We start from the raw sequence: 15,991 nt of genomic DNA, 5'->3' as shown, positions 1-15,991 counted from the left end.
CTGAGCTGAACATTTAGTGTTCTGAATGTGTTTATGATTTAGGGAACAAGGGGGTAGGTTTTGTTGCTTATCAAAAATATCACAGCAGGCCCATGTAGGATTTGAGGTACTGAGAATTTGTCCACACTTTCAAGATATGTATCTTTTTTATGTTTAATGTACTAGATAGTACAGGGGCTGATTAGTTTGTTTGGTATAGAAATCTGTAATCACTGGTTTTTCCTTCTGTGCTGTTTTAGAAATCCTTTGATAAACCTGTCAGTTTTGGGACAGGCGAGTGGGATACCAAGTAACGTTAATGCTGACTCTGTTTTTGCAAATGTATTATTTAAAAATGGGTAATTTCATATGAGTTGTATTTGTGCTTACTGTTAAACATGTTTAAAAATTAATGCTGTTTGCATAGGGATCTCCTTTCATTTTGAAGCATGGTTTCCCAGTCCTAATTTGAACTGTTACTAAAGGTTGCAGCACGTGGTACTTTTTTAATGTCGAAGTAGTTGTGGAATAGTATCGTAGTGTGACTGATCAGGAAAAGTTAGAAGATAGTGTTGACAACCTTGGAGCTTGAATTCTGCTTCTGTATTTATGGGTGGTTGATTTGCATTTAGTCTCCATTTCTTACTTAATTCTGTTCCTAGTTTGGGGCATCTTCTGTAGGTTCTACACATTTAGCAATACTCTGCTAACAAAGGCCACCTGTGCCTCATAGCATGTGCTATGGGAGTTTCTTTTGCCTCTTCAGACTCACAAAGAGAATAGTAATACTATTTTTAGGCATTGAGGGTTGGAAACATCCACTTTGAAATCAAACTTCCAAGTGTTATGCAGAGATAATGATACATTAAGTGAACAATGAGTATTTTAAAGTGGGTATCTCTCAGTCTCTCCTGTTGAATCAATTCCAGCTCGGTTAAATGTGTTTTCATTGAGCCTTCTTTTTATTTTAATAATTCCTGGACTCTACCCTCTGTCTTTCTCAGCACCAATTGCTGCTTTTTATAAAAGCTTCAATGGGAGTCATTGTGACAGAGTCTGACTCAAGCTTACATGGGAGTGCCATCTCATAGGGATCTCTTTTCTTCCCTGGAACACAAATTTAACCTTGACCCTGAGCAACTGTTTGTTGGAAACTGACAGTAAGACACATTTTAATTCCTGCTTCCAGAAAGGAAGCAGAAAGATCCAGCTGTCTTGCATTTTGCCCTCTTCTTCAGCATGACCTCCTGTGTTTCTCCAATGCATCCAAGCTGAGGAGTTCTGTCAGCCTGGGAAAGCCTACAGCAGCAGCCTTGAGCAAAAAGGCAGAAATGCCTGTTCACTTGGTGCTTTAGCACATGGAAACAAAATTTGAAGTATTTTGCTCAGTTTTGGTTTTCGGCTGTGAACATGTTTGTCATTCTGCCTCTATACAGCTGTCTGTCACCACTGTACTGGTGCACCCTTCATGCACAGATTAATAATAATAACTGCATCTCAAATTGAGCTGTATTATCTTTTCTGAGGGATAGCAGAGTGTTTCAAGTAGAGGTTGTTTAGTTCTTTTATTTCTGCATGTTGTATTACTTATTTTTCTGAGACTTTTTTGTTGCTTTGGTTAAAGTGGGGATTTTCAGGCAGAAGCGAGTATTGTCAATGTAATTTCTCATGCTGGGAAGGGGTTTTGAGAAACATCTCTTCCTGTAATTTTAAAGAGGAGTTCACTTCTAGATTAGCAAAATAAGCCCCAAAAAGAGTCTGAGTAAAGCACTGGGTACTTGAGCCATAACCTACAGGGCTTTTTGAAGTGCCCAGGCTGCTACTTACCCAAGCTAGCTGCCGCCTTTTGTGCTCAGCAAGTGCCCACTTGGGGTGGGACAGGGCAAAACCTGACATAGGCAGATATGTTTCATGGCCAGCACCTACAGAACTTCGGTTTCAGGGGCACGAACCTTCTACCCTATTCACAGGAAAGATCAGGAAAATATTCCATTTCAATTTTAAAAGCAAACTGTGCAGAAGTTGAGCACACCATGTTCTAAACCCAATTCACCTGCTCATCTCATGGCATTAGAGTTGTAAGCACATCTGTGTGCTATGCAAAAGCAAAATGACTCCTTCTAGAGCCAAGTGGATTTTGTCTTTTAAAATGTATTGGTTTTCATTGACAGAGAAGTGTTAGAAAATCTGTAACGTGCACAGTATTTCCGGTTATGAAGGTTTCACCCTCCAAGCACGATGACCAGAGCTGAAAGCTGCTCTAGCCGGGCACAAGTTCTGCACTGCCTGCCCAGGAGAGACTGCATGCCTGCACTGCCGAGCCTTGGCATTTTGGTGCTGCAGTGGCAACTATGTGGTTAAAGTTGTGGGTAGCTTTTCAGACAGAGTATGATTTTTCTCATCTCAGTCTTCTTTAACACTGACAAAACAAAATCATCTTGTCTAAAATTGCTCCTGCCAGAGCAGAATGAGGTGGGACAGCATGATGAAAACCAGCAAGGGGTTTTGTGTGATTTGACTGAAGAGTTAAACGTTTAGCAATTTATTTTTTAACTTCCTGTCCTCAAAGCTAGCTTATTTTATAAACGCTAAATTTAGTCCGTTCTGTTTCCGTCATCAAGGACAGCTTTTTTGGTATGCTTTCTTACAAAATGTTTGACCTTGGGAGATTGCTGCCAGAAAGGAAGACACTTCAAAAGCTGACAGCTGATTGTTGGAGGTTTGTAAACTCTGTTGTGTGGGATCCATAGAAGTCCACAAAGGCATGAAGACTCACTGTGGCTTAGTACCTTGTGAAGCTGATGAACTGCAAGGTGTCAGGATGAGTGGCTGACAACAAAAATTATCTTTACTTTTTCTCTGGTTTTAACCTCAGCTGTGTGGAAACTGAAAACTTCATGTGTTCTTTAGGATGGGAGACAGTGCTGGTACACAGAGGAGTTGCCATGAGTAGAATAAGAGTAGAGTCAAAAGGGGCCACTGCAAAATTTCCTCACAAGTTGAGAGGAGGTGGAATTCAGGGGGCTGGAAAGAAGATGAAGAACTGTGTAGGAAAGGATGGCTGCCCAGCAGATAGGATGCTATCAGCCACAGAGTCACCATGTTTTGCTCAGGGTAGTGTGGCTGGTTGCGAGGTAGACTGGTTGTTTTTCTATAATGGCCTGGGAATAAGGAGTAAGGAATGCTTTTTTATTCTGCCAAGAAAAGCTTTGTGAATAGGGAAATCACATGTTATGTTCCTGGTGGTATTTATTAATGACAAGCTAATGAAACAGAGGACTGCAAAGAATACTGGTATACAGCTTTAAAAGGGCAGGCACAAAAAGCATGAGCCAAGAGCATTGATTAATAGAGGCTGCACCTTTATTAAAAAGCCTTTTCTAGGAGGTTGCCATCCTAACCTGCCTTCCAGTTCTGGCTCAGCCAGATTTGAGTGGATGGTGAACAGCATAAGGATGCAACAGCAGTATTGCAGAGACATGTGTTGCTGAGATTTGCTTCTGAGACCCAGCTGGTGGCAGGGCTGAAGCTGTCCCTCTCCACTGTACCAGTGGGCTGAGCAGTGAGATGAGGGAAGCCATGTGGAGATGTACCCCTTCATGTTGTATTTCCATGGTCTGGGCTGGCATCCAAGGCAGCCCACTGAATTACAGGGACCTTAGGATGAACCCTTCCTAAGCCACCAAATGTTCTGAAAGCTGCCAAACTCTCAGCAACAGAGTTTAGACTCCTAAAACCAAACTGAAGTTTGCAAAACCATCACAGACACTTTTGGGAGCCAGACAGGAAAAGCCTGCTTCAGATGCCCAAACTAGCAATCTTCTGAGCCCACACCACCACAAGAAGCCCAGTTCACTAGATAGACGGAAAGACAAAACTAGAGAGACAGAAGAAATGAACACACAACTATTTTTCTCTTCGAGTTGAGCTGACATAATGGCTGAAGGTATACTGAATATCCCAGCCACAGCTTTATTGTCTTCTCAGTTAGAAAAGATGTAGTTCCATTAAATAAAACCAACAACAAACACTCATTGTCTAGGGAAACAGTTATTTCTCAGTTAATAACATTAGTAGAAGATGCTAAGAAATAGTGTTCTGAGAATTCAGCCATTCCTTTTGGCTTCCGTGCTGCTTTTCTTCCCACAGTTCCTTATTCTGGAATAACTGTCATCATTGGGAAAGGTTTACTTATACCATCCATTTTCAGAAAATAATGATAAATTTAATGTTCAAAGTTTTGATTCATCTACTGATTAAATAGAGTTTTGGCAGCTTAGATAAAATCTGAGATCATGGTGAAACATCTGTACCACTTGTAGCTTGTCGGCGATTGAATCTCGGACCCAGACCGGCAGGGAATCTGAACCGTTTATTCAAAGAAGTGAGTTGGTTTTATACACTTTTCTAAGGCACAGCATTTCCTTATATAAGTGACGTGTCCCGTGTTGCCACATCAGCAACACACTTCGTAGGGGTCTGCCCTGTGACACCTCCTCCCCCAGGGCCCGGTGGAGACAAGCCTCTGTGTGCTGCCATGTGCTCCTTTGTTCTGCCATGTGCCTTTGCAGGCAGCTTTTACAGCTCACAACCTAATTCTCTCTTATAATTCCTCATAGTAGCTCACTGTAAGGGAGCGTGAGTTGTTGGGGTAGATCTCTGTTTACCACCAGCAGAAGAAAATATAGCACTTGTTTATAATTTTTACCTTAAATATGAAACATACAAACCTGTTTTGATAAGGATCCTGCTGTCTCTTGTAATGTCAGCTGACAGAAGTCACATCCTGAATTTACCAAAGGGCATCCTTAGTCTTAGAGTTTTGTCAGGGAAAGGCAGCTATGGAAGGGCATACCAGTTGTCATCCTGTTTGGAGAAATTCATAAAGGTTTTGGGCTTAGTTTCACTACTGAAGACTGAAATAATAATATTAACTGCATTACCATAGTACACAGAGACTGCTTGGCCCCTCCAGCAGATAAGAAGAGAGTACCTAGGGAAGGGTAGATGCAATATAAGGAATGTACAAACAAAAGTAAATGTAGAAGAGCTGTTAAAGTGATTTGTGTGATAGTCTGAAGTTATATGTTACTTTTTTTTAATTCCCAAAGGAGTAGGTGTAATTACTGTAGTGAAACAAAGGCCTGTTCTTAGCACAACCTAGAAAAATCTGTAAGTCGTGACCTGTGCTTTGTCTCAAAGACCATTAACTCTATCAGCAGAACAAATACTTTGTGTGTTATCAGCTACAGGAGGGTTTGGGTTTCTTCTTCACTCTTCTTGTGAGGGACCTAGTGCTTCTTGCTGCAAAGGTAGGTGGGACTTCGGGGCAGAAGCACTCAGTTTGGTGATAGACTGCTCTTGAGGTCTATGTGGATCCCTTGTGTCCAGTCTCAAAGGTATCTTTGAAGTCACAAGACTACTACCAGCAGTCTGACACGTATGCACTGGATAAATCAAGTGCCTGGTGCCCTCAGAGCGCTTTAGGGTGCTCTGAAGTGCGACAAAAGACAGCAACAGCAGGTAATCCATCCTTGAGCTCACAGAATAACACATTGTGTTGCCAAGGCAGGTGGCAGTGGGTCAACCTGAAATCTGCCTCTGGTACCCAGGGAAAACCTGGAAGTAAGGCAACATGTAGGATTTCTTGCATGGTGGATTTATCTGCCCTGTGGATAGAGCTGTTGATTCACGCTGCTTCTAGATGACCCATGTCATGTGCATGAGGGCATCCCTCATCTCTCTTGCACATGAGTTGATGCCATTTATCCCTCTTCTCTCAAACATTTAAGGTAGGAGATGCTGCATTTGGCCTTATGAAGGTTCAGGTGTAGCCTGTGCAGGGTGTCCCTCTCCACTTTGCTCTGCTACCTGTCTGTTCAGTTTAGCAGAACCAGTCTGTCTGCCCAAGTGCATATAGATGAGACTTGTCAAGATTTGACAAATTAACTTTTTGTGCCATGTATGTTTATGGTTTTGTCGTTATGATGGCACAATAGGGGATCTCATTATGAACAGTAGTCAGGATAAGGTGTTTCAGAGGAAGTTACCAGGAATCATTGTAACCTGGCAATTGCAGGCAGGTTTGCCTTCTTGAGGAAGAGCTTTACATAGCCTTGTCACTCATAGCTGGTTCTGTGCTTTGAAAAGTAACCTGTTCTTCACTTTGTGTTCTTTTTTAGCAGAATTTCCCATTGTCTTAATAAAAAGGGATTTTTTTCTTTTGTTATTTGTATTGCAACAGGACAGCAGGATCCAGGGTCCAGGTGAATCCTTCATTTGGATGGTGGTCCCTTTATTTTAAATTGAAGGGACCACCTTTAGTCCACCTTTAGACCACCTTCTAGTCTAAATCAAAACCAGGATTGGTGCGTTTTTAGCAAGTTACTATTTTAAATTAAATTAAATTTGTGTATGAATAGAGGAAGATACTTACTGTTCCAGAGATGTTTTTGCTTTCAAATGAGGGAAAATGTCAGATCCAAGAACCAGTCTAAATCAGCTGAATACATGCGATCTACGAGAACATCTCATTTTCAGCGTGCCAAGGATAATATCCAGTTAGGCCCTTACTACTGCAGTTTTCAATATTAGTGTTTGTATTTTCCTTTTTCAGTAGAATTCCATTCTCTGTGGAAGCTTGACTCTGACTCAAAGGAAGGAGAGATTTCCTTGGAAATATTTAATGTAGCTGATTATAAAAATCCCAAAGGGAATTAATAGCTTGATTGATTGTTAGTTTATTGACAGTAGACGTATTAAAATATTTCTAGCTTAAATATTTCTGACTTTATATTTTTATATACTTAGTACATACCATAATCTAGAGATCAAAATAATGCATTTAGAGCTGCTTAGGTACTGTAAAAAGATTGCTCGTTAGAGCTGCATAGGGAGTAATCATTTTGGATCAAGTGAGGTTTGAAGGAGCAATGTTTTGTATTGAGGTTGGTTTTGGTACTACAGCTGTAACTGTGTGAATGCCTGTCTCTAGAGAAGCTCTGCTGCAGTGCAGTGCCATGGAGGTCCTTCTCTGAGGAGCTGAGAGCTGTGCTTTGCCTTACAACCAGGTTATAGATGGGCATTTCCACCCTTGCTCTGCCTGGTGAAAATTACTTGAAAAAACATTGTTAAAGACTGGTTATTAATGATGTACTGTCAAAATGGAAAGATATATCAAGTGAACTTCTCAAGGGATCTGTCTTTGGTCTAGCATTATTCAAAAATTCTATTAACCTCTTTGATGACAGAAATAAGGGAAAAACTGTAAAAATAGCAGATGGCACCACTCTAGAATAAATTTAGTCCAACCAGCTTTGAAAGAATTAGTCCAAAGCATAAAATTATTTTATGAAGTCAGGAAAATAGTTCTTAATTAGTATGGGAAAAAAATAATAACAATGGGGAAGGCTATGTAATGGGCTATTTCAGAATGATGAATTGCTGTAACCGTCGCTCCCTCTAGCAGGGCAATCATACAAATGTGTGGCTCTGTACTGACATGTTAGTTCATTATCAATGACCGTTCAGAGTGCAGAAGTCAAACATAGAACTGAAGGGCTGAGGGTAGCATAAGGGACCACCTCCTGAAAAGTGTTGTGGACAAAACTGCAAAGATCACTGTAAAGAGCAAATGAGTACTAAGGTATGTCCTTTTAAAGAGGATGTATGACAGAAAGAACAGGCCAGGTCTGCCTAGTCTAGAAGAAGGTAGACAAGTGGGGGGAAATAATGGTCTTTGAGCATGAGGAATGGTAGTAACCATTTTTTCTTCATGTCTGAGTGGTGACGACACAAGAGAGTAAGGCTGTGGTTTAAAATTAAATGTTGGAAAAAGATGTTCTGTCAATATAAATAGTTGTTACTGCTGAAGATACTAAAATTTTTGTCACTGGTGACTTTGCATAGTGCAAAGAAACAGGATGATTTTGTACCATTAATCCCGACAGTTTCTAAGAAAGGGGAGTAGAACTTTCTTTTCTTTTCAATATTCTGTTCAAACAGAACATGTCTCTGCTTTCTAACATGATCTGTACTTTAAAATTTTGGGCGGACCCAAGAAAGGGATACAAGTCCTATGGCTTTCACGACCAAGTTGTGTGATGTGCATTAGCAACTGGGTGTGCAAGTCATCTTTAGCCACATGTGTAACTATGTCCCTTTGTTCTTCCTCAACAGTCTCCAAACGTCCACAACTACCCAGATATGGATGCTGTACCCTTGTTACTAAACAACATGAAGGCAGACCCCACGGAGGATTCATTATCTACAGACCATTTCCAAACACAGACTGAACCAGTGGACTTGTCAATAAACAAAGCCAGGTCGTCCCCTACAGCAGCTTCATCTTCACCAGTTTCCATGACAGCATCAGCCTCCTCCCCTTCTTCTACTTCTTCTAGTCGGCCAGCTTCATCCCCCACAGTAATAACATCAGTCTCCTCAGCAGCATCTGTACCGTCAGTATTAACTCCAGGTCCTCTTGTGGCCTCTGCCTCTGGTGTTGGAGGTCAGCAGTTTTTGCACATTATCCATCCAGTACCACCTTCAAGTCCCATGAACTTGCAGTCCAACAAAATGAGTCACGTGCACCGTATCCCCGTGGTGGTACAGTCGGTACCTGTTGTCTATACAGCTGTGAGATCACCTGGGAATATGAACAACACTATAGTAGTACCACTGTTGGAGGATGGGAGAAGCCATGTCAAAGGTAAGGTGGAGCCACTTCTGTGCGTCTGTGGCATCTCTGAAACTGGTCTTACATGAGAAATCACGAAAACGATTATAAAGCTGTTACGTTCCATGCTTACTGTGTTGTTGCTGAAAAGGTGTACAACTTACATGATTGGGAGGAACCTTTAAAAGTCTTATCCCAGATGATCTTTAAAGTAAATAAGTATTTAAATGAAGACTGAGTTCAGCAGTGGTGTTAGATACTTGGACAACTTGTCGTAGGTTTTGTCCTGAGCGAAATAAATCTCTCCAGAAGCTGAAGAAGTAGGAGAATGGAAAAAATGTCAGTGTATGACATTTATGACAATATAGAAAATAGCACAGATGGACATGGAAAACTCACCAGCTGTTTCAGATTTAGCAAGGGGAGGAATGGCAGAGAGATTGTTCCCCAGCAAGGAGAAAGCAATCATTGGGCTCTAGGAATGTATGAAGGAAAGGCTTGTGGACCAAAGAGCATTAGCAGATGCAGAGAAGTAGGTTTTATTAAGCTCAAAGAGTGGAAGTGCAATACTTTGAATTAGGTTTCTTCTTCCAGATTAAACAGCAGAAGGGAAGGAAGCCACACAGAATGTTTATGTTGGGAATGAGTTTTGCAGACACAGGACCCCAGAGGCACATGGAGGTGTGAAGGGAGGAAGAGGCACATGTCAGAAGGATGGATACACTCTTGAGGTGTCCAAAGAACACAGAAAGTGCAGCTGGAAAGCAAGAAAAAGTGAAAACTCAACAGTTACTAAGGGAGCAAAAACTTGTTAGAGATAGTGAGATGATGGGTGGAGGAAGAAAAGAAAAACCAGATGTCTCTAGAAACTTCAAAAGCACAGCTTTATAAAGGTGGCATTAGTGACAAAGATGGGAATATGCAGAAAGGAATGAGATACTCATTTCAAGGCTCATTGCATGTGAGTGAATAAAATACAGTAATTTTCCCCTGAAATGAGGTATTGAGGCAGAAAGGGAGGGTATTGACAGATAACCTTACTTTGGGGCTTATGAGACTGGAGGACATTTAGTCTTACAACATCTCTTGTGTTCCTAATTGCATAGTGAACAGGTCTCAACAACTTGTATCTCACCTCTCATGTCTGTTTTGGATAAACTGGCAACCGTGTGCTACTGTACAGGACTACAGTGATGGGTCATTCTGATGTTCAGGGGCATCCTGTTGTCTATTGGTCTGTGATTCTCCTACTGTTCCCTCAGTACCCAAAGGGGGGACTGTGCCCTCTCAATAGGCTTGGACATAGGAAATGAACTGAGTTGATGTGAGTTAAGTTTTAAGCCTCAAAATGATGGTTTAAGTTTTATTACACTTAATACAGTGATGTAATTTTAGCTCTTTGTGCCTTTCTGTCAAGAAATTATGAATAAAACCAGAACTTTGCACCATGTAGTCTAGAAAGAAAAAAAAACAAAACAAAGCAAAAACCAAACAAATCGGAAAAGGAAAGTTTTAGTCTGTATTTTGATTTTGGAGCTTCGAGGTGCACCTGACCTTGAGCTCATCAAGAAATTTTCCCATTTGTTTTCTTTTCAAAGACTCTAGCTGGCTCTGGTAGTAGTCTCCTCTATAGGAAGTACCTCCTGATCTCGTAAAACTGGAACTTTGGTACCCCAGTTTTCATCAGCAAAATTCCAGAATTTAATGTGCTGTAGGGATTTCAGCCCATGAACTCCATGCCTTCTGACCTGCCCTGACAGTGTGGCCTTTGTGCTCTAATTGGCAGAGGTCATTAGCCATTAGCCCCTGCATCATTTATTAATGCACAGTTAAAGGAAAAGAAGGCATTAACAATTCTTCAATTTATTAATTTTTTTCTCATGAGTTGTATTCATTTTGTTGTCCCTAATTATTTTGATTAAAAATTTATGGTTAATTTGAATAAATACAATAAAAGAATAATGGGCAGCAATCCACTCTAGGTAGTCATCTTTTATCAGCTTTTGCTGGAGTGTTTCTCATTCTTTAATGCAAAACAGTATAAATAATTAAATGCAGTGATATCACACAAATTAACTAATTAAATGAATTTCATATGTGTGCAGACTAAATTCCCTTCTGTGATCAGCTATTGCACTGATAACAAAAAATAAATGTACACAGATCCTAACATGACATCGTTGTCAAATTGAATTAGTTCTTAATCCTCTACCAGCTGATGGACAAATGCAGGTTTGGAGTCATCTAGAGTCAAAGCTTTCAACTTTTACATGAACACTGATAATTTTCAGAAACAGAAAAATATGCTTTCTGAAACAGTCGATCCACAGAGAGCATTGGCAGCATAATCCCTGGGTTATTCCTGCTTTGGTGCTAGTTCAGAGACAGGAGTGCCAGTTGGGAAGCACTTAAAGTTATGTTTTGCATTAATCTTTATCTAAGCCCTTTTCACACAATTGAGATTTAGGCATTTGCCTGAACACAGATATTTTTAAATGCTAAAATTAATGAAAATAACATCAGACTTGAGTTCAGATCTATCCTGTTTTTCTAGGTGTCGGGTGCTGAAGGGAAAAAACACAAGAAACAGGGCATACAGAAAAGCTTTTTCTTTGTTATTCCCAATTTTATTTTTCTTGTGCTGAATTTTCCTCTTCTTTCCAGGTTTGACTAGAACCGTTTAATCTTTAGTTTTTTGCAAGAACCTTCTCAAGTTGTCACCATCCCTCTAATACTGCCTCCAGGTGTTTTGCTCAGGTGGCTTTCTGCTTCCCTTGATGCTTCCCACTCCTCCTTTCTCTCTCACTCTCTCTCTCAGACAAAACTGTCCTGGTGGCTGCTTTTTTAGGCAGTTCTAGCAAATAGTTCTTTCTTCGTGTTCTGTTTGAATTCTCTCTTCCCCCGGCACAAGAAATTGCTATCTTGTCTTCTGTTTCCTCTTCTTTTTCTATTTTTCTGTTTTTTCTAGTCCTTCCTATCTTGCTGTCTGCTCTTTGAGTGCCACATTCAGTAGCTCTGCTTCTTCTTCCCCTCCTTTTCTGTTAATATTTTTAATCTGTACTGTCATCTCCTCCTCCGCCTCTGTGCATCCTTCTCCATGATGTCATTCATCATGGCATTCTTAGTATTACCGTCCTTCAGAAGAGTTTCAGATCTCCTTTTGTGCCTCCCAGTTTGCTGTTTATTTCTGCTGTCTATTCTGCCTCCTCTCTCCCATTTTTTATTTTGCTTGCAAGATTTTTTTTTTTGTTTCGAAGACACGTATATACAAGGTGCCAGCAGCATCCCATCAGGTCCTGTGGCATGTGCTACACCCCAAGGTGGGCAATGGGAGACAGGGCTATCCACGCTGCAAAAGCACCCTTACGTCAGAGTGATGTGCTTTTGCAGGATAAAAACCTAGTCTAAATCAAAACCAGGATTGGTGCATTTTTAGCAAGTTACTAACAGTGCTTAATTAGAAGGTAATTAGTGAACACTGTGTGCAGTATAGGTAATACAGCACTTACCATTTACAAATCTTACTAATTTCCTACAAGTTCCTGACACCATTCTCTAACCCCACAACACTCACCTATGAACACACACACAGTTACATGCAGACTCCCCTGCTGACCATGCACCTTCCTCCCCTGATTCACCCACTGGGGGGACGCACTCAAGGGAGATCCCCAGAGCAGCAGGGTCTCTGTGCAGCCCCCACAGCACCAACCCAGATGTGCAAGTTGCCCCCTACAACCTTCTCCTCTCATTGTTTTGTACACACAAAGCACAGTAGTGTGTTCGGGCTGTTAGGCACAGAGGGGAAGGGAGCCAGGCACAAGTCCTTGTGGACACTGTGAGGCCAGGCTGTGCCCTCTGCCTCCCCTACAACATGGCAGAGTCAAAGCTCCCTTCCTTCAGTGGTCACTGCTCTTGTCACAGCCTTAAGAAGTGCTTGGAGGTTTTTTTTCTGTGTGGATTAGGTGGTGGCGACTAGACATTATTGTACATTAAAATATTCCATGAAAGACCATTATAGTCCCATGAAAATCACTTTCCTTGCCTTTTTTTCCTCCCTGTTTAGCAATGGTGAGGATTGCTAAAAGTTTAATTAGAGGCACAGCGGGTAGCAGCACCTGTAGATAAGACTGCCTGTTGATTTCCCTTAAATCCCTATCTTCAGTTGTTCCAAGTCTGTCTGTATGTTAACCATTTAGACTAACATTTTCCATACTGCATGTCTGCCTCAAGCTACTTCTGTTTTTTCTCTTTTTCTTCCTTTAAGAGGAAATTTTCAAGAAAAAAACTATTCCCCTCTTCCTGAGACTGAGCATAGAGAAAAAAAATGTAGCATTTTATATGTTGAAAAATTGATTCCAGCTTTTTTTTTTGGTGAAAAACTAGAACCTCAGCGGTTTATGACATGAACCTCAAGCTTGGTTTGGATCATTGTTCTTTGCTTTCAGAATATATCCATGAATACTCCTGGCAAATCATGTCCCTCTAGCAGCAGGTTTTGCCAAATACAATATCCTTAAAAATTGTTTCCTGTAATTCAGAGGAGTATTCACTGAAGAGCCTTTCAGAAGCTCCTTCCTGATAATGGTGCACTAAGGGCTGGTGCAACTTTGATATTTCTGGGGTTTTGGAATTAAATTTATGGATTCTCGTTTTTACGGGTTTTTAAGTTTTCATAAGACGCAATCACTTGCAAAATTCAGCAGTCAGAACATAATAAATTTAAATTTGCCACCTGAACTTTGTCTGCTTCCCTAGTACATAAACAGCTGTAATGACATGGGCTTGGGCTATTTTTATGTTACATCTTATGTAGACCTGGCAAAAAATACACAGCTTTTGTCTTCACAGTTTGCACGTGCCATATTCCTCACTGTGAATATATTAATATGTAATAAATGCAGTATCTATTGCTGCAGATTTTTTGTGACTTAAAACAGGTAGTACCATTAGATTAAGGTATCCACTGCCCTAGTTGTTTTTTTAAAGTACAGCCTGTTACTTCTGCCTACTGTAAAGTTTATTCCACAAAGGTAAATGCAATTTGTTGTACGATAGAAATTAAGAGAACTGCTCCATATGTTAAAAGGCCAGATTATATGGTCTGTTTGTATAAATTATGCTATGGAAGAGACTTTTAATTAAAACCAGTAGTGTTGCCTTTTTTGTTTCATGTGAAGTGATTTCTACATTTTCGTAGATGGCTATTTTGGATTTGAGTTGTGTTGAGGCTGAGAGTTTTTACTTTAGCTACAATTATTTTGTTGCTATGCACAAAAAACTTTTGTGGCTGTACATATTCCAGCCTGTCTGCCTCCACCCTACTGCCCCCCGAATGTTGAAGCTCTCTCCTCATGTTGGTTGGTTCAGCTGGAAGAAATGCTAGTGGTCCTGGCAAAGCAGGAACAGGTTGGCAATGGCTGGCCAGGAAGAGAAGCAGGCAGAGGAGAGACTTTTGTTCAGGGATGTGTGTGCTCCTGGAGATGGTGCACCTTATTTAAGAACTGGAGTAAACAGTAATTCTTGCCGGAATGGAGAGTTAAAACAGAGGCTGTAAGATATGCTGTGGTATTTGAAACTGAGGAGGCTGATTTAAGACAAAATGGATTAGGTTAACTATGGGGACTTCCCTAAAGAGACTTCTACTTAAATTTCCAGAAGAGTACTTTCTAGTGATTTACTAGTGACATGCTTAGTTTTTTTCACTGTAGAAGCAAATGCTCTTTTAAGATTCATCAACATGATTTGAGATCATGTACATTTTCAACTAGGAGGAATTTGAGGAAGGGAATGAGGTAGATGCATATTGCAACTTGATTTGTGAAGCCCAGCATAAGCGGGATGAGTAAATCTATTTTGACATATCCTGAGCACCCCTGCACCTATTGGAGGCTGTTGGTTCCTTGTCTTCCACGCCAAGAATGCCTCTGGCCCTTCAGTTCTGTATTCTCACCAGGGCTGAGCTTTGATCTGGTTGCTTTTATCCCACAAATTTGGATCCAGCAGAAACACATGCCTAAAACTTCTCATTTATTTTATCTCTGCCTTGGGTTTTATTGTGCCTTGGGCCAACCTGCTGGAAACTTGATGTCTAAAATATTTCTGGATTGTTCCAGTGTGTAAGTTGCAGTCTGCTACCATCGTTTTGCAGTGTTTTATTTAATATTAAATATATTCTGTCCTTATTGTTTTCTTTGTTTACTTTTGGTGATAGAGTATTTGTATACTGGATGTTCAGCAAGATATAAATCTCACTAGTCTTAGTAGTTTCTTTTTTTTGTTGATGAGGTCTCCTGGCATTGAAATAGCTTAGAAAGAGAAAAGTCCTTTGTTTAAAAAATGGGTTTGTATGTTTATGTATACAACCCAATGACAGAGATGCTTAAATATGTGCATATATTACATCCATGCAATCCCTCTCTCTTCTGTATTTCTCCATACAGCTATTCTTTTAAGAGGTTTATGGCAAAGTATTTGACTGTTGAAATGATTTTAAATATTGCCTTTGATTGGATCATAGCAATTAATATTCTCTGGTAGATTAGTTACACTGTGCATTCAGTGCCAGTTCCCATTCTCTGTGAACCATAACCACGCTAGGTGCAGTTAACTGCTCAAGCCATATAGTCCCATAAAATCTCAATAAAATCTGAAAACTGTGGAGTATGGGTAATCTTGCTATAAATTGTAATAAAAATTACCCCTGTAGACTCTATATTCTGACCATTACGTTCATGGATACTGCTGCTTTGTACATAAAGTTTTATGAAATAAATCGACCAACTCTGCTGCCCCTACCAGGCACCAAGCTGTTTTGATCAAAAATCTGATAGGTGCACTCAGAGCATTTCTCCGATGCATAAAGCATTTGTAATGAACTTTAAATAGGAAGAAAAATGCAGTATATGTGCTTCATATAGTATGAACCAGCTTAGGAGAAGGAAATTGTGAATACCATAATTCACATGCATTTGGTAGGTCTGTAAAGACAGGATTTTGTTTCCTAGAACACATTAAATAAACCTGAGTACAACACAGTCTCTGAGGTCATAATTTTAAGTAGCTCCTGTACATCTTCATCTGAAAGTGTTGCTTCCACCATTAAAAATGCGTAGTGATGTCTGTTGCAATCTTTTTTGATGCTCTCCTGCTGAGCAGGTCTGCACTGGTGTCCTGCTCTCTAAAAAAAATTCCAAGAAGGGGGATGTTCATTTGTTTCAGACATCAAGCTATGGTGTGAGGCTGCACCTCTGCAGTTTTAAAGGCTATTTTCCATGAGTAAGCGAGAAGGATGGGGATGAATTTTTCCCTCTGCTTGGTGTTCGATCTGCCCAG

General features: G+C 40.4%; 1 protein-coding gene across 3 annotated transcripts in view; it reads left to right on the top strand.

Moving 5' to 3' along the window:
* KLF12 (KLF transcription factor 12) overlaps positions 1–15,991 on the top strand; it is a 234,776-nt gene that overhangs the window by 138,190 nt on the left and 80,595 nt on the right. For all 3 annotated transcript variants that reach the window (XM_082278417.1, XM_082278416.1, XM_082278415.1), the window contains one exon: positions 8,158–8,689. In XM_082278417.1, coding sequence (XP_082134543.1) covers positions 8,158–8,689 — 532 coding nt within the window. The remainder of the gene's footprint in view (positions 1–8,157; positions 8,690–15,991) is intronic.

The sequence above is a fragment of the Coloeus monedula genome (assembly GCF_965178545.1).
Source record: "Coloeus monedula genome assembly, chromosome: 3".
Classification (NCBI taxonomy): Eukaryota; Metazoa; Chordata; class Aves; order Passeriformes; family Corvidae; genus Coloeus; species Coloeus monedula.
Note: the sequence above shows the minus strand (reverse complement) of the source record. Positions and strands in the feature narration are given on the sequence as shown.